The 20,018-nt window shown below is 40.5% G+C and overlaps 1 protein-coding gene across 1 annotated transcript in view; it reads right to left on the reverse strand.

Annotated features, from left to right (window-relative positions):
* exo1 (exonuclease 1) overlaps window positions 1–20,018 on the reverse strand; it is a 48,686-nt gene that overhangs the window by 16,281 nt on the left and 12,387 nt on the right. The window contains exons 3-9 of the mRNA XM_028603470.1: window positions 17,952–18,071; window positions 15,011–15,134; window positions 13,959–14,096; window positions 12,424–12,636; window positions 3,751–3,938; window positions 3,502–3,604; window positions 3,197–3,410 (exon numbers count right to left, since the gene is read on the reverse strand). Of these exons, the coding sequence (XP_028459271.1) occupies window positions 3,197–3,410; window positions 3,502–3,604; window positions 3,751–3,938; window positions 12,424–12,636; window positions 13,959–14,096; window positions 15,011–15,134; window positions 17,952–18,071 (1,100 nt within the window). The remainder of the gene's footprint in view (window positions 1–3,196; window positions 3,411–3,501; window positions 3,605–3,750; window positions 3,939–12,423; window positions 12,637–13,958; window positions 14,097–15,010; window positions 15,135–17,951; window positions 18,072–20,018) is intronic.

The raw sequence follows: 20,018 nt of genomic DNA on the forward strand, positions 1-20,018 counted from the left end.
AGAGCGTATGTCATCTATCTTTTTTACAAAGTAGTTGACAAAGTGGATTGGTAGAAGGGAGGAGGGAGTAGGTGGACTGGGGGAATCTAGCAGGTTAGAGAAGATGGAGAAAAGTTTTTTGGGGTTTGAGTAAGAGGATTCAATTTTGGTTGCCCTGGTGAATGACCGACAGGCTGAGGTTCTAAGGCAAGGCAACTTTATTTCTGCAGCACCTTTCAGCAACAAGGCAATTCAAGTACATTCCTTTGCACTAAAGTTAGTTCTCCATTAGTTCAATGTTGACAACAGGGCAGTCACCAAGTTTATTGTTAAATGTTTGTCATTATGCAGTTTGCACTAAAAAGTCTTTGTTGTTTACAATCCTTTGCATTTTAGTTAGTTCAATATTAGCCTGTATACAATAATAATTTGTTTATTTATTTATTATTTATAATATGTTCATGTTGTGGCAAAAAGGTTTCTCTTTTGTTTGTTAATTTTTAAAGTTGGGATTGATGCCAATCCTGAGTATCTGACTGGTGCACTCTCCCCACACTAGCATGCATGAGGTCAGTCAAAATTGCATAATTAATTAGTCTAGACATTATTTTTTACTAGCTAGACCTTCCAATCCCCATACAATCCCCTAGAACAATAAAGCAGAAACATGGACTCAGTTGTGTGTAATGATGACAAGCTAAAGAAGCATAAAACCTCCTCTTAGCAACAAGTCATTGAATTAAAATGTCATGATGTGTAGCTGAGCTTAGGGCTGGGCGATATATCGATATTAAAAATATATCGATATATTTTTAAATGAGATATGGAATTAGACCATATCGCATATATCGATATAGTTCAAATGTGATCCTTGCTCCCATAGATATATACACAGATGTCGCCTTGAGGTTCTAAACATACGTCAAAACCGCCGCCATCTTGGAACAGGTGTCCGAAGCATTCCGATCAACGCTAAAGATGCCAGACTTTTGTACTGCTTAATTATGTTCGATAGAGGAAATGAAAAGAACAAACAGCAATGAATAACATTTAACAGGTGACAATGTGTTTTATGATTATGTATGCCGCCCGACCAGCAATCTGAGCTCCGGCGGCAGCGGGAGGCTGAGAGCTCCGTGGCCGGCCGCAGCGTCTCTTCCCGGGAAAAACACAGCTTTGCCTCGCTGCTGCGCTGGGTCCCCGCTGATCCAAATCGGACCAGCCAAAGACAGAGTGGTGATCGGTAGGATCTTACACGTAGTCCAGGGCGACCTGTATGTCGATATCGGCGGAAAGTTCCACTAAGTTTGCCGGCGGCAGGCGGACGGAGAGAAGCTACAGCGGGGCAGCAGAGAGCTTCTGCGGCTGCAGGATCTGGAGCTCAGTGCCCGTTAAAATTACATGTAACGCATAAATACATACAGAAATAAATAGTGGAGGAATGAGCCTGGACATTTCAGTCTGTTTTAAACTTCACCTTGAAGCAGAAACTCTTAGTTCAGAAGGGTGAAGTTTCCGTTTGGACTCAGATCTGTGAACCGATCATAATAAATATTCTTTGTATTAACACATTAATTAGTTTCTTTGTTTTGTAGTCGATAGTTCATCTTTTAGTTTACTTAAGTGGAAGCAGTATCAAGTGGAAGAATGGGACTATAAACCTAGGCTTACAGGCATGAGGCATTACATTTTGAACAAAGTAGATTATATTAATATCAAAAGCTTAATTGACCTTTGGAACGAATCACAAATATGGAGCTTTGATTTCAAAAAAGGTACTCTTGTTATACAGTATTTAGGTTTACATTTTATTGTTATTTGAACAGCTGAGCATTTAATCATGAACCAGGTGAAGAAACCGGTTTATTATTTATTTGATTTTGCAACTGTCTCTATGAAACTACTTGTGACATGTCATATTTGATTTTGGCTTTGACTGAACATTTGCACTCACTTTGCGGAAAAAAATATCGGGATATATATCGTATATCGATATTCAGCCAAAATATATCGGGATATGACTTTTGGTCCATATCGCCCAGCCCTAGCTGAGCTTAGCAAATGAGGAGCCCAATGTGAGGGAGAATAAAAATAAAACGTGAAGAAAAGCAGAGACAATATATCAATAACGCTTGTCTGAGCTGGCGACAGCTGCAGGTGGATTTCAGAATGATTCTAAAGGAGTTATGTCACCCTCTGGTGGTGGTGGTCTGTGTTCAAAGCGGAGTGAGAGAATGCTTGTAGTTGTCCATAGTGAATGACATCTTCAAAATAAGGGCTGAAGCAGACGAAGACCCTGGAGGAGATGAGGAACAAGACAGCAGCAGTGAGTTAGTGGACCCAGAAGAATCAAGTGAAGATGAAACCACTTCCCCTGGACCATCGACCGGTGCTGAAATACTCAGCCAATTATCTCAATCTGGAGCCCCACCGGTTGATCTGGGAGCTTTGGGGCCTGCTGTCACCAAGGAGTCAATTTAGAACTGAAATGGTGCAAAGAGGACCCTTCAAGGTTAGGGGGAATAACGTATTTCCAAAAACAACGTATAGGACTATGTCAAACAGCAAAAGAAATCTTGAGCTGAGAAAGGCAAGGTGTACAAGCATGACACCTTGAGAAACCTTCAAGAGCTGTGTATATCACCTGTGGAGCACGGACGCTGAAAAAGCATCAAGGGATGTGGTTGGATTCCATGGGCATCTTCAGAAATTATTTAACTTCTTTTCAGCGGCCACTCAAAATTGGACAAGAGTCACATGAACCTCACCTTCAAATCATGGAGTGACACCAGGCTTCAGAGCGTGCACTTGTGGAGGTTTGAAAGAGTGCACTGTATCTGATCCTGTTGCCAAAGTAGAGGCCCAGGCCTTCAAGAAGTGATGGGATCCTATCATCTTGACCATTGTCAACCAGGTCAATATGCTTCTTCAGTCAGCTTGAATGTAATTAGATGTCTAAATACATTTCTATGTGTAAATGAAAACAAATTATTGCCTTGACAGAAAATAGTTTAATCAATATATTGTCAAGTCACAAACCCATTAATATCCTGTACAGATGAGCAACTGGGAATAACTCTAGGAAATCTCTAAATCTAAAGATGTTCAGCCAATCAGATTTCTGTGCTGTAGTGGATCTGTTTACTGAGAGGGTAAAACAGGTGTGTGTGTGTTAAAAAGCTTGCAGCAATCTAAACACTGCACATTAACAGCTCACCTTCTCGTGGTCTCTTTGCCTGCAGCCCTCTGCAGGGCAGCCTGAGACCAACCATGCTGATGATTCTCTCCTTGCCCCTGGTGGAAGGAGGCCTGTCTGGGGAGGCAGTAGACTGGGGCGGGGCAGGAGATGCTGGCTGTGAGCCTCCATTCCAGATACTGGGCCAAGTGGGGGCTGGTGAGGAGTTCCAGCTGCGACTGCGGACTTTAGAAACCTAAAGAGGACATTTACAAAAGTTGTTCTATATTAAAGATGACAATTAGTTAAAGCAGACCTGCTTATCAAAATAGAGTGTGATCTGATACCTGGGGAATGGGTTTGTCTGGACTGAAGTCATCTATCCTCTCCATGGTGTTGATGTCAAGGTTTCCCAAGGCCATCTGCAAGCCTTTGTCATCTCCTAGATTACTGGATTCAAAATCATCAAGGATAAAATATGACAAACTTGCAATTTTCTATTTCTAAATAAAATATAACCAAGGGTGACACTAAATCATTTCCACTATTTACAAAGGCGGCATCATCGTCTGCTGTGATTCAGGACAGGAGGATACAGTCCAGCGTAGCTGAGGGTGGCTGGGTCCATGTGCTCTGGGTACGGGTTGAGGGGTACAACCTTCCTCATGACAGGATCAAACACCAGCTGGTAGAGGAAGGTGTTATTGGCTCTGATGAATCCCTCAATGTACTGTTCAGGGACGACAAGATTCATCTTGAGATACTGGCCCATCTTCCTGATCACCTGAAAGGGCAACAAGAGCTCACAATAAGCCATCTGCCAAAGGACCACTGCTACCAGCTTTTACTAACAATACTTTTTATGCCATTACTGACTGACAAATACTGATTCACTCTCCAGTGTTTCCCTTATAACTGTACAGGCGGACTGCCAGGCCAATGGGAACTCCCACCATGCCAGAACAAATCTTTTTTTTATGCCAAAAATAACACCAAACATCCATAGTATTTCCACTATATTCATTCGGTGCTGCATTGCTGTTCTGCAGCGACACACCGCTGTGAGGCCATGAATGAGGCAACAGTCTTGTTAGTTCACGTCTGTAACAGCAGGACGGTCAAGTGTGTTATCTAAACTGCTAAGTCAGTTGAACAGGTGAAGCGCAGATCATTTTGTCAGTAGCTAACGGTTTCAAGCAGGCTAGGTAATGAACCATACGCTAACGTGCTGACGGATTTTTGTGTTGTGTTTTTAGATAAGCTGGACCAGAGAATATTGGGTTAAAACAGATAGGCCCTCGAGCAAAACAGCGTTGTCAATGATACTGTTGTTGTCACTGATACTATTGACAGAAGTCATTGATACTGCGTTAGAGACTCCTCGGGCTCGGATTGGTTGTTGTCCTTATGCCATTAGGAGCACCAGGAGAAGGCAGAGGAACATGAATTTTCTTACCGACGATTAGGCCTGCCGTGATAGTCAATAAATCAAGTTATCGCACGATAAAAAAACATTTGCTCGATAATTTTTCCGGCCACGATAATTTCCATTTGCATGCTTGTCTGTTTTCCTCGTCTCTCTCTACCAAAGAGACTGGAGGACCACTCTCGGTTCCTTAGCGTAACGAGGAGCGAACCCTCTTGTCAGTCGCATGGTCTTTGTGTGGGCGGGACTCCAGGCGGAGAGAGAGAGAGAGAGAGAGAGAGAGAGAGAGAGAGAGAGAGAGAGAGAGAGAGAGAGAGAGAGAGAGAGAGAGACGCTAGTTGAGAGTTGGAGCAGGGTTTCCTGCAGCACTTTGCAGTTAAGGCGCCGTCAAAAAAAAAAAAAGGAAAGTGGCTGCATGTGTCCGACAATGCACAGAACATTAACGGTACAAGCCTACAGCTGTCCGCGGACACGGAGTGTGGAAAGTATGTCAGAGTTGCACCAGTGTGTGTGTGTGTGTGTGTGTGTGTGTGTGTGTGTGTGTGTGTGTGTGTGTGTGTGTGTGTGTGTGTGTGTGTGTGTGTGTGTGTGTGTGTGTGTGTGTGTGTGTGTGTGTGTGTGTGTGTGTGTGTGTGTGTGTGTGTGTGTGCGTGCGTGTGTGTGTCGGCCCACCCCCACGAAGCTCCAACCTGAAGAAGAGCAGAAGCCGGACCTTCGCCAAAATGAAGACTGGAAAAACAGAACTATTTTGGTACATTTACTCGCCATGTGGCAGATAGCCATACAGATAGATTTAATTTATTAATTATATATTATTTAAATTTAATATTTAGTGTTAAATAATTGTAAAATGTAGTACAGAGTCTGTAGTCTGAGAACTTACGTGTCACAAACGGCAATTCCACAACTGTACATCAGCGTGAAAGACGACATACTAAAAGGAGATCAAAGACATATTGTGATCATATTTAAAATGTCTTCCAGTTCCAGTGTTAAATATTCTTTAGAAATAAAAGTGTATTGATCTTTGAAAAGATGTACCTGTATTATTATGCCATTATCATTATATTAGATGCAAATTGTCTCTCAATGACAATATTATCGTTTATCGCAATAATTTCTGGGACAATTTATCGTCCAGCAAAATTTGTTATTGTGACAGGCCTACCGACAATCTGATTCATGTAGGACTGTCAGGATTTAGTAACAGCTTAATGAAATAGGACAAAAAAAATGTTTTTTTTTTTAATAAAAGTATCCAACTGTAGCTTTAATGTAAGTAATTGGAATAAAGAAAACATTGAGTTGAATTGCTTATGCAGGCATGAAAATGGGTCAGGGGTGAAAAAGGTGAGAAGGCTATTAACCCTCTAGGAGGGGTCGGGGGCATGCTCCCCCAGAAGAAAATTTTAAATATTCCATATTTTAAAGCATCAATCTGATGCATTTTGAGATGCATTTTTTGCCAACAGTGTAATATTTCAATATGCACTCATTAAAGTTAATTTGACAATAATAAAAGTCATAATTTTTAAAGACTAAAACGTTTTGGATCAATTTTTACTTCTTCCAACCATATGTTAAATAAAGAGTCAATGTGGATTTACATATTGCAATAATATCATAATCCTACAATGAATCATTGTGAAAACTAAAATGTACTACTTTGGCCAGGTCATCATCAAAAAAACGAATTAGTACATTGAAGATTTTATCCCTGTTGATATTAGCTGCTTTATTTACATTTATTAAAAACGTCGCATTGTTTATCTTTTCATATAGCTAGACGTCTAAACTCTTGGGCAAGGCCGTTATGTTTAAATAACGGCCATGCTGATTTCAAACAGACAGCTTTGTCAAGGCAGTTTGGGCTTCAGATAGATTTTACACACTGGCTATCGTTAATGAATAATCATGTTCTGCTATGAACGTGCACACACGTATTGTTTGTATCACGGTCGGTCAGTAAAGGCGCAGTCGCAACGGTCGTTGCCCGATAACGTACTCGTATGACCAAGTGCACGGACCAAAGCTTTGTGATTAGCATCTAATGACTAGCAAGCACTGTCTTACCGCTGCTCATAGATATACAACCACTGCTGCCGTCCAAAACATGCGCTGCAGAAGCAAGCACCCGGCTCCCTCAATTTGAGACACCAAGTGCTAAACGGCTTCCCGTCTCCACCATTTTCTTCTTGTCCTCTATTCATGCCCAGCGCCATTTGTTTTGACTCCTTGCTCAACTAAAGCTGCCTACCTCTATGGTATCTACATGCTCCAAGTTTGATAAACTTTGCCTCCATTTTTTTAGACGCGTTAATATTCCGGCAAAGACCCGCCCTACTTTGCATCTGATTGGCTAGAACTCGTTTCATTGGTCGGTGGAACTCGTTTCAATCAGAGCCATACAGATATAAGAGTTGCAACACTCGTTGATCTCGCATAGCGGGGTGGTCACGTGGTTCATGTTCCAAACACACGCAGCGCTGTCATGGTCTCCTGACTGACAGCAGCAATTGCGATATTGAATGGTAAATATGAATAAAAACCCATACCCATGTACTTGTTTGATTGTTATTGCATATTTGTAAATGTCAGTTTTACATTTGGAATGGGGTGACAACTGAAAGTTATGTATAGATACGTTTTTAAGTTTTGGAGGGAAAGCTTCACCTCTGTGTTAGCATGATAGCACTAGGCTACTGTCCTGTATTGTCCTTCGTGTCAAGGGGACTTTAGTTTATTTACATTTTGTATTAGCCTGTCCGAACGAGTTTGTTCTGACATGCTGGGACACCCCCCGGTGCCAGTTCACGTTAAATGACATCACATAGTACGCGAGGGTCACCGGGGACCTGAAGCTCAACGCCAGGCCAATGCAAAAACGTCAAGCCAATGCAAAAACGTCAAAAATAAACTAGGTCCCGGGGGACCCGAAGGACAACACAAGGGTTAACCTTACTAGATCTTTTTGAAATCAAAGATGATTCAAGATGTTCTTTTTTGCACATCTGGACTATTGTATTTTCCTTGATGTTGCTTGTAATTCCGATTCACTTACCCGTGGTCAGAGAGTGATTGAGAAAGCAGAGTAGCAACAGTCCATTCAGCATTTAGTGTCCAGCCCACTTCTTTTGATGAGGCACGAGTTGACCACACAACCATGATCATTTTAAGACTAAGCCATACACCAAGTATCACATATATTAAAGAATACAACTCAATACACTTGGATGAATAAATTCGATTTATTAAACAATGAGTGACAACAAGAACAAGTACAGAAAAATAAATACAGTGGGGAAAGGAGACAATTAAAAAAAAAAGCAATACAACTAAGATTCACCGCTGGCACCACTGGTTATAAAACCCTTCAGCAAATGCAGATTCTACTGCCTAACATCTGCACACTGCAAAGGAGGATACAGAATGTAAATCTGGAGCCAAGAGTTTTGGGGGTTAGTGTTTGAGATGCTGAGTGTTTAATAAAACAAATCCTCTCCACATATATCAGGTTGAGGTTTGTGGAGCAAAAAACAAGTGGGAACAAGTATGAATAAGGACAACACAGTAGAGCCAGGAATAGGGGGAATAGTATACGTGATTAACAAAAAATATCCTCCACATACAGTATATCAGGCTGAGGTTAAGGATTCAATCATAGTGCAGCAGCAGTGATAAGGGGTACCTTGGCAGCAAGAGTCAGACTAAGGCAATTTCAACACAGCAGACTTCCCCACATAAAGTCATAACATCTAGTCCACTGCCAGTCCACTGCCAAACACCTTACTGGTTGCCATGGATGCATTTGGCCTCTCCATCCCCGGCACATTGTCCGCAGCCTCCAGTCTCCTCTTATTTCAGCAGCCGTCGCCACCACCAGTAGGGCTGCTGGAATATGGAAAGAAATATGATCATAATTATTTCGGTCAATATTGAAATCACGATAATTTAACACGATTACTTGTTGACTTCTGGAAATATGTTGCAATTATTGAACTTAAAAAAAACAGTGGAAAACAAATAAATCAACAGTAAAAAAAACACAACTGTGAAATTTGCCTTAATACTTTTTCATATTTAAAATTATGTCATTGTCATATGTCACTTACTGATATTTTGTGTGTGGAATAACTTGTATTCATACATGAAATCCAACAGCCCTTTCATATGGAGGAAATATTTATTCATAATTCAAATTGAAAGTCCAAAGAGAAATGGAAAGTCCAAAGGGAAAACAAAGCGAGATCAAATTAAAAAATTATTATTATTTTTTAAATTTTCCATTTGGCTTTGGCTTTTGAATTTCAATTTATCATTGGCTTTTAATTTTCATTTAATATTTGGCTTTTGAATTTCCATTTAACATTGCCTTTTCATTTGGACTTGACACATGTCAATGTAAATGAGGAGGCGTGGAAAGGGGTGCAGAGGCACCTTATGAACAGCAGGGGGAGCAGACTGCTGAGGAGCACACTGGTAAGCATCTGTCTGGATTCACCACTAGGCTGGGTCTGGTTTCACATGATAGAAAATGATGATGTAAGCTAAACACAAACCACATTTCATGCAACAACCATAAAGTTTTCATGTAGTTACTATAATTGGGCCCGTGTTAGTGAGGACTAGATTAGGACTGGATTTAAAGCTGATTCTGGTTCCCAACTTCGCCCCAGGTGTGTCTGTTTAAAACACGACTGACAACTTCTCTCTTTTGATGTTCTATTTAATTAAGCAACAGTAGAAACATGGGTGTGGGTAGCTCTGCTTACGTGTGTTTGTGTGTGGTCAGATTTCGAGGACGCACACACACAATCTCAACCGGTTAGTCATCGTCCGAACTGCGACCTCTCCTCTTTCTCTCACTTTTTTCTCCGGGTGGTGCACGCGGTGTGAGGTGCGTGTCCGCGCTATTCTCCAACATGTAGCCTACTCACAACTATCACTCCTGATTGACGGCCTTTTGTTCAGCCCGTGTACTTTTTCAGACTTCCAGCTAACAGCGGTGTCTGTGAGCATCACTGGCCGGCCAGCAGGGAGGAGATCCCGGCCGCCACCAGCTGGCTGTCCCGTCAGACTGAAGCTTCTGACAACATCGGAGAAAATGTGCAGTTGGCCATCAACGTTTGTAAAACTGCCCATATTCAAACTCTACACAGGTAATTTATCGCATAAAAAAGTCTCAATAGTGAATTTAGTGGTGGAATAGCAGATGAAAATTGTAAAAAAGTTTCCAGTTGTTTGCTGCTGCTAATACGGCAAACTCCCGATCTAGATAGCCCATAGAATCGATTGCTTTTTTATAATAGCGCGGACACGCACCTCACACCGCACGCACCACCCGGAGAAAAAAGTGAGAGAAAGAAAAAGGTGAGGTCGCAGTTCGGACGAAGACTATCCGGTTGAGACTGTGTGTGTGTGTGCGTCCTCGAGATCTGACCACACACAAACACACGTAAGCAGAGCTACCCACACCCATGTTTCTACTGTTGCTTAATTAAATATAACAGCAAAAGAGAGAAGTTGTCTGAGTCGTGTTTTAAACAGATACACCTGGGGCGAAGTTGGGAACCAGAATCAGCTTTAAATCCAGTCCTAATCTAGTCCTCACTAACACGGGCCCAATTATAGTAACTACATGAAAACTACGCTGTTGCATGAAATTTCGTTTGTGTTTAGCTTACATCATCTTTTTCTATCATGTGAAACCAGAGCCAGCCTAGTGGTGAATCCAGACAGATGCTTAACAGTGTGCTCCTCAGCAGTAAGCTCCCCCTGCTGCTCATAAGGTGCCTCTGCACCCCTTTCGTTTCAGACCCTCCCACCAGCCTTTGGGCCACGCCTCCTCATTTACATTGACATGTGTCAAGTCCAAATGAAAAGGCAATGTTAAATTGAAATTCAAAAGCCAAATATTAAATGAAAATTAAAATCCAATGTTTTATTGAAATTCAAAAGCCAAATATTAAATGAAAATTAAAATCCAATGTTAAATTGAAATTCAAAAGCCAAATATTAAATGAAAATTAAAAGCCAATGATAAATTGAAATTCAAAAGCCAAATATTAAATTCAAAAGCCAAATGGAAAATTTAAAAAATAATAATAATATTTTTAATTTGATCTCGCTTTGGACTTTCAATTTCTCTTTGGACTTTCAATTTGAATTATGAATAAATATTTCCTCCATACTTTCAAGGGTATAATTTAACAAACGCAACCTTATTTCTACACACAGTACTCAGCTGACTAGCTAACACCGTCAGGTTCAGTAGATAAAACCTAAATAAAACCTGTCCTTAATCAACCTTAATGATCCTAGTAATCCAACATCAATAACTAACTAAATAAAAGTTGTCAGAGATTCACTACTGAACTTCGTAACTGTTGGTGTAACGATACCTTCACAGCTGGCGAAGTCAAGCTAACAAACGAGCTAACAAACTAGCAGGCAATCGGTCGGCTACCAAGATAAAAAATATATAATCACGCTGTGCACACATACAAATAAAGGTCAGTATATGCATCATAAAAAGGTCCTTTGATAAAATATAGACAGTTGACAATTCAAAAGAGGTAGCTATTTAATCAACTTACCTCAGAAGTTACTCGACGGCCAGCAATGAAATTGAATGATGTCCGACACCGTGAATGGATTGTTTGGAACTATGCGAGGCTGCATACCCCGGAAGTAGGCGGGAAAAAGCGTACAACGGAGTCCAACGGGAGTGTCGCCACTCTGTCTTTCTCTATCACTCTGGTTTCAATGGTTGGTGGAAGTTCGATGATTGGTTAAATCCGTAGACCGTATTGTTAAATCCAGCGCATAAAAACAAATCCCATGTGGACTTTTTAATTTATTTATTTTTCTAAAATAGTCATACGCCAGCAATCGTGCACCAGGCCCGAGTACTTACACCCCCCTCCCCTCTTAAACATTTTCACATTGAATCTACACGATTCACGTAGGTCACCTATTTTCGTTTCAAAACGGCGAATTTCGCCAAAAGGTGAGTGATTTTTAGCCTCGTGAGACCGTCCTGATCTCGGATAGAGAAAATTTGGAGCCGTTTGCCAAACGACCGGGCCAATCACCGTTGGTTTTGAGGCGGGTTTAGGTGGTGATAGACAGGTGGTTTATCCAATCAGCTAACCAGTATTTTCAGCAAGCAGTATCCATAATTCTGTTAGCTGCTCGCTAATGGTTTTTTCTCTTGGATCCTTCTTTTGGAATATGGACCGGGAACCTGAAAGGGTGCCTTTTATTCGTAAATTCTTGTTACACAAACGGCAAATATCCTTTACTGACATGTTGCTTGCTTGCTGAGCTAACGAGCTATGCTTTGCCTGCAGCAGCAGGGGCTTGTGGTTGTATTTTCATACGCTTCGTTGATCTGACTGGTTGATTTGGCCCTTCTATCACCAACATAGGTGATAGACAGATGGTTTATCCAATCAGCTAACCAGTTTTTCGCCCCCAAAAGTTCTCCAACGGAAAGTTCCCAGATGGATATGCCGAGCAAGTGCGAAGCAAACCATCTGGCGGAGTCAGGTTAAGTGATTTTCATCTCTGTTATGAATTCAACTTTATGTTATATAGTCTCACTTTAAATCTGTTGGCCCCTCTAGGAATGGTGATAGTATTTTTCCATGAGTTGATTTTTGAGATGCTGGAGTTTTTCACCCAGATTTTAGTCAGATGACTTAAACATATTTTCCTTCAGAAGCAGGTTTGGTGTGCAGCCAGAGCTTAAAAGTGAGGTACCTTAGGAATCACAACTATAAATTGTAGTCACCTTATTAAATGCATAATCCAACTTCACTATGTCACCATCTGGACTCACCTTCAGGATATCAGGGTCTTTGGCCAGTCGCAGCAGTTTGCAGGCCTTGCCTAGGCCGATGCCATGTAGGGAGGCCAGATAGTCGCATCCAGAGAGGATGCACATGTGGCGAAACTTCTCCTCTGTGAAAACGTTCCCCAGAGAGCGACAGCGGCCCATGTTGCTTTGGTCTATCTCTAGGCCATTGCCCTGCTTGTCCATTTTGAGGATCACCTGCATGATTGTGAAAGATGATTGATTTAAAAGTTGGTAGCAATCTATGAGCAGTGGAAGTACATGAGGCCATTTCTAAAAGGCTAATTTAGATTTTTGTCAAACATATGGTTTGCTGCAAACAGGATTAACACTGAAGGGTTAGATATTTTTTTGTGCACTGACTAACCCTTGTTACCGGTTCTAACTGTAGCACACAAAGTATTAGGCTCTAGTACCTTTCTTCCGCCCACGCAAAATTGGATCTGGTTTGAATGACAACAGCCAATAACATTACCCTTCTCCATTCGACCATCAGGGCCCTGATCTTCAAATGTAGCTCAACTAATCCAGGCTAACAAACTGATATAAAGGCTAAACTAATCCTGTTTATTGTCATCTAATTTGGTTCTTTGATATCTAATGTAGGTAACAGTGCTCTTATTTTAAAATACAGGAAAATATGTGGAGAGTTCATTCATATGATTGCCTGAGTGCACTTTCATCCCTGTTAAAGAGTTCCATATTACCAGTGAATGTGGTCAGACTAGGGGTAGTGTTGTTGGTTCATGATTGGGGAGGTTGGCCCAAAGGTCTAGCAAGAAACTTTTAAGTGATAGTCATAAGCCTGTTATGAAAATGGAACCTTACATACAGTATCTCTCTTAAAAGCAGAAACAAATTGCATAAACAATTTTCAGCAAAGTGAGTTTTGCAGTTAAGCATTAAATACATTGTAGTGTTCAAATGACAAATTCCTATTTGAATGCCAAATCAAATTCCATATATGTTCTGGCTCCATTGCTATTCAACAGTCAGACCTTTATAGTTGAGTTTGTCATTTTTGGTCACCAACTAAATTTGGTTTGGGTCTTTTTTTGTTTAGAAACTTTAATTAATCTTTCATTTTTGTTTCATCTTGTATAGATAGGTTTTCATTATGAATATTTGATGTGATAATTACAGATCATCAAGAGTTTACAATAACCTGCATGTTCTCATCTAAAATCATCATTATGTCAACACTCTTTCATTAAGAATCTAAGAAAACTACTTCTAAACTTATTATTTTTTTTTTTTTTATTTATTTTTTTTTTAAATGGAGTTTATGTACGTGGTTCACAGTAAAACATCTGGATCATGGTCCAGCTGACTGTCAATAAGCCCGCACTTTGCATGTTTGGATTTGAGGATTTGATTTGATTGTTCCAGATTGATTTCACATTTCAAGATTAAAAAAAACAAACAAATCCAGACTCATGTTGAATTGCCAACACTCTGATCTGGATAACCCTTATCCACGTGCAGCTGGGAATGAATCCCCCTGGTTTAGCACTCAATACCTTTTTGCAGCCAAATGCCAGCAGGTCAGAGTCTTCTGTGATGACAGCCTGGGCCAAACCAGATTTAGTGAGGTAAGCTAACTGAGCATCAGCTTCATATGGAGCCACAACACAGTCCACTCCTCTCGCCCTTGCAGTCTGGTTTAAAAAACAGACAACACAAAAAATGTTTCACTTCATCAACATGCAACACTGCTGGATGTTACCACAAAGAATTAAATAAAGTAACACAGAAAAAAATGAAAGCAAAGCATGTACCTGTGGGGTTCAAATCAAATATTTTGATAGCCCTTTTAATGTTGCCACGGTTGACATGCAACTTGGAAGAGAAACTGTAGAGGGTTTTCTTGGGTGAACAAGTAGTTCTTCTGCAAATGTATTGTGAGACTTCAAACTCATCAGGCCATTAACTGAACCTGATGTTTTAAATAATTACTGGATGAAAAATAGTGTCCGATTTTCATAACTACTTAAGGTCCTTAAGGTGAAGGTCCTGCCCAGTTCTCTATTGAGCTACATTCAAACTTGTCCGTTTCCTTGCTTTGCCTCCCTTTCCCCTTAAATTTAGATGTTCATGCCATGAAGGCAGTGGCATTCAGAACAATAATTTCAATGAAGGCATAATTGGGGCGACCTCTAGCTCACCCAGTAAGAGCGTGTGCCCCATATAGGCTGAGGCCTTTGCAGCGGCCCGGGTTCAAATCCGACCTGCGGCACTTTGCTGCGTGTCATCGCCCATCTCTCTCCCACCTTTCCTTTCTATCCACTGTCACTCTGAAATAAAGGGAAAAAAGCCTCCCCAAAAAATAATCTTTAAAAAATGGCGTCGCACTGCCCTCTTTCAATCACCCTTCTATATTTCCGTCACGGTTAGTTTTGTGGGCATTTTAAGACAAGGCTCCGTTCGTTAAGTTAAAAGTCCCCTGTGCTTTTGCTCGGTTTTCAACAATGCAGCTAAAAGAAAGCTTCAGCTGTCCTATGAAATAAAGCCCAAAAAGCCAAACAAATTATCGTAAAAAAAAAAAAAAAAAAGAAAAGTGAGTACACTGTACCTTAATAAGGTTATGAGCCATGGCTGGGGTGATGTTAACACAGCGTGTAAAACAGTCTCTGGCCTCAGACAGTTTGCCTTCACGTAGTAGCTGTCTTCCTTTCTGAAGATTGACTTCTCTGCGCCTGAAAGGTACATGAATAAAACAGAATTTATAATTGAAAACTTTGCACTGGGAGAATTTTTATTGGCAGTTAGAACAAAATCTAAGTCAGATTTGAGACCTAGAACTAGAGAAAGATGATTTGTCCTAAAACTGAAGGCTATGTTTCTGGACACTGATATACATCTACAAAAGACAACTGCCTGGAGGTAATGATTGTGTGGCACCACTAAGCAAAGAGACAGTGACAGATAGACCTTGTTAAGGATAACAATACGATGTTGGACCTCTTGGTGTTAAGGTATTTGTTTGTGGAGGGGTTTTTTGGTCTCACCTGTTGACAGGTCTGTACATTCCTCTCTGTACCTTCACACTAACAATGTTGCTTTGTTATGGTTTTTGGAATGCAGTCCTTTAAATAAACCAAGCTTTGTCTAAGCATGTTTGTGGCCAGGTATGAAAACACTGGGTTGATGCGTTTGGCACAGGCCTTGAGTTCTTCTCATAACTCGGGGTGATAATGTAGTTCCATTTTCTGTTGTGGTCGCACATCTTTCTTCTTTTAGGATTATCTGTGGAGTTTGTTTGAGTGCATTTCCAATCCATTATATCTCCTTTCCCAACTTTGGTCTCAGTATTTGTTATTACTTTTTAACCAGATTGGCATTTGATGCCAGTTTGTAGCCACTCATCCCCTCCTATATGAATGAGATAGTATTATCACAACGCAATATCGCTATCCACACCGCGCCTGTGCACCATGCTGCCAACTAGCAGTGTTAGGATAGTTTTGTTGTATAGTACGTGACTAAACTAATGGGGCATTCAGACCAAAAGAAGCTATCCGGCAATTCGCTGCAGACTTGTAAACTTTATATTTCACAATTACCGTTTTCCGTCCGATCGTTTATAGATTTAGAGGTTTCCGACCGCACCTGAAGGCAGCTTTATTTCCCAAAAGAGAGAAAGAGAAGAGAGGAGCGAGACACAGCAAGTGCTTTGTTGTTGCAGGAAACATTCAGCTGTTACACAAACTCCCGGGTAGTTCAGCGCGTGTTTGGTGTTGTGACAGCGATAGAGGCACACGTCTGATCTCCGATTACATGATTGGCCACTACAGCGTGACGTGGGGTAGCTTTCTCCAAAAGTTGAGTTGGTCTCAACTTAACACCCCTAAACACACTAGCTCCATTCAACATGAATGGAAAGACCTGCGTTTTGGCCAGACCGTCGGACGGCCAACGAGAATAGTCTGAACGCGGCCTAATGCGGTTGCTTTGTTTTTGGGCTGTAGAACCATGGAGCAGTTTCTCCTAGGTAGACACCATTAAAGGAACACGCCGACTTATTGGGAATTTAGCTTATTCACCGTAACCCCCAGAGTAAGACAAGTCCATACATACCCTTCTCATCTCCGTGCGTGCTGTAACGCTGTCTGACGGTTCCAGCATTAGCTTAGCCTAGCACAGATCCTGCAGGTAACTGGTTCCAACTAGCCTACTGCTCCCAATTGTGACAAAAGTGACAAAATAACACCAATATGTTCATATTTACATGTTGTGATTTGTAGAGTCACAGCGTGTACAAAAAACAACGTAACATGAGACACAGCCATCTTCTAACAGTAAACAAACTGGGAACTATATTCTCAGACAGGCTTGCTGCGAGCATATCACTCCGCCCAAGTACTATATTCTTCCGCCTGAGAATATAGTTCCCGGTTTGTTTACAGTTAGAAGACGGCTGTGTCTCATGTTACGTTGTTTTTTGTACACGCTGTGACTCTATAAATCACAACATGTAAATAGGAACATGTTGTCATTTTGTCACTTATTAGGATTACTGGAACCATTCACCTGATGTTCTGTGCTGGTCTGATGCCGCTGGAGCTGTCAGACAGCCTTACAGCACGCACGGAGATGAGAAGGGTATGTATCGACTTGTCTAACTCTGGGGGTTATGGAGAATAAGCTAAATTCCCAATAAGTCGGCGTGTTCCTTTAAGGTTAAGGTAAAAACAACTTCTGCTATTTTCTAGAGAACTAAAACCATTCAGACAAAACTAAAACATCAACCATTTAATAATCAGTCCAGCGAGTTCATTAAACTTAGGGATTTGTTTGAGATGTACCAACTAATGAGATTTATTTATTTAATTTGCTGGTTTTAGGGGGGTCTAATTGCGTGTCAATCACTGCTCATGCACTTGCATTCGGGCTTTTGGAGACCGTTTTGGGCTTTAGCGGAAAGGGGGGGAGGGACTGACAAGTTGTCGATGTTCAAATTTTTTGGCTAAGTCCTGGATCTTCACAATCCTACCTACAGCACCTATACTTGCAAAGGTAATGGGTAATTTCCTTTCCATTATGTCAAGAAGCAAACCGATTGGCTCATAGTGGATAATTAGCTGTTAGCTAGTTAGCTGTTAGCCCCAGATATCTGCTCAAGCCATGGATTTAATATGGTGCAAAGTACTGGAAGGTTGTGGATAGTTTTGCACAGAACTTGCTGAGAAACAAAGGCCTGTTTTAAGGTAAAACATCTCACACTTTTACTGTGTTTTTTTGAAAAATTGCACCATCCAAATGCTGGTAAAATATGCAAGCAGCGGGTAGATTGCTTCACTTACCAGCCCAAAAACAATGGGAATTTATTGAGTGGCTAGTAAAATTCAAACATTCACTAGCCATTTGGCCGGTCCCCCTACCCTGTGTGGGAACATTTGCTGTGTGATCAATGCTATGACATGCAGTTTGACGTGTGTTTACAGCTCCAGATGTGCAGACTGCTATGTCGTGCAGGTATGTGTAGTGCATCCAAAAATAAGGGAAATACTCACTCTCTGCGGGCCTTTTCCACTTCTCGTTTTGAAGGAAGATTGCGTCCATCAAACACCAGTATTGGTTTGATGCTGAAGCTCAACAACATCTCCACAAATTTCATGCAGTACCACACATACCTAGGATTGGATCAATTAAAGTGAAAACATCAGTTCTGGATATTCAACCTTTATTACAAGATTACTGTTTTACTGCCATTTATACAATAGAACAAAAGTAAATAGGCTACCTTTAAATAATTTCTATTTTGCTGTATTTGATTTGCTCAGCATAAGCAGATCCATAGTTTAACTGCAGTATGCTTAATTAAACAAACAATTGCCCTCAGTTGATTGGTTAAAAAGGTGCCTGTGCTTGTTAGATAATGTAGTTAAAGTTGCAGCCTTGAGAGCACACAAGCCTTTGACCTCACAGTCTCATGTTTGTATAGTATGTTTAACATATTTTGTTACCAGTAAAAAGTTGAAACCAAGAACATGGGCTACGGTAGGGCTGCACAATTAATCTAATTTTAATCACGATCACAATTTTGGCTTCCCACGATCAAATTCACGTGCTTGAGCGATATTTAAAATGAGTCATTCCGTTCATAGAACGCTCCGTTTAGTTTTTTTCAAAGCTCCGTAAACCACTGTCTGATCACGTGCCTCCATGAGCCAATCAGAGTTGTTCCGTGCACCGCGCAGCTTAGGTTTAGATGTAAACCATCACAGAGGACAGAGTAATGCAAGGAAAATTCCACAACAGATAGTGGGTCATAAGCTTTTCGTTAACTTTCCTTTAACTGTCTATGGTCATAAGTTGTCAGGTTTACCAGTTTACCAGTAAACGCAACATTTCCCATCGGTGTTGTTTTTCAGACAACAGCAGTGACCAGTGCTAGTTTGAGTCTTTTAGCTCATAGCTTTAGCGGCAGACTGTTGGACGTCCCGCTGTTGGAATCCTCTCAAGTGAAATACAGTCACACTACACCATTTAGCTGTCAGCATTTTAGCCATATTTAAAAGGTCCCATGGCATGAAAATTTCACTTTGAGCTTTTTTAACATTATAATGCGTTCCCCCAGCCTGCCTATGGTCCCCCAGTGGCTAGAAATGGTGATAGGTGTAAACCGAGCCTAGGGCTGGGCTATATGGAAAAAAACAAATATCACGATATTTTTGACCAAATAACTCGATATCGATACCACAACAATATTGTAGTGTTGACTGTTGCTTTCACAAAATATTTACACGAGTTTTTTTTTTTTTTTTTTTTTAAACTTTATTTTTATTCTTTTTCCTTTTGAAAATTAACAAAAAACAACAAAAACAAAACAGCCATAACAACATACAATCACATCTAAACAAAACAGAACAAACGTTTGGTCACTTATACATTACATAAAACAAAATTGATGGAAGTGTATAAGTCAGATGATACATTGGTCAATAAACATGTCATGAAGTCGTAAACACAATCCATTTTTTCCAATACTGCAAATACTTATCAATCTGTATGTTTAAAGCAAAAGTCATGCTCTCCATCTCTTAGACACTGATCATAATGTCCAGCCATTCAGCTTTTGTTGGGGGTTCAAATTGTAGCCACTTTCGTGTTACAGCTTTCTTGCTGGTTGCTAATAATATCTTTAAAAAGGTACTTGTCTTTCATCATCAAATGAGCTGCTAAGTTGCCCAGGTAAATTATAGAAAATGAGCAGTCAATTCCATCACCGAAAATAAAATGTTCAGCCAGTCTTCCTCTGAAATACCTAGACCAGATTCTTTTTCCCATTTTAATCTAACCTTATTTGTTGATGGTTTCTTTATGGATTGAACGGCTAGATATAGAAGTTTCCTATTATCTTTATACATGTCGATAAATAGATCAATTAAATTAGTATCATTCTTCTCCATGTATCGTATCTCTTTATTAAAATAAGTCCTAGTTTGTAAGTACCTAAAAAAATCAGATTTTCCCAAACCATATTTATCAGAAATCTCCTGAAAGCTATCCAATTCTCCCTTTGATGAGATTGAACTAAAAGAGGTGATGCCAAGTCTATACCAGAGCTGAAACCTCCC

Source organism: Perca flavescens, chromosome 17 (assembly GCF_004354835.1).
Source record: "Perca flavescens isolate YP-PL-M2 chromosome 17, PFLA_1.0, whole genome shotgun sequence".
NCBI classification, from domain to species: Eukaryota; Metazoa; Chordata; class Actinopteri; order Perciformes; family Percidae; genus Perca; species Perca flavescens.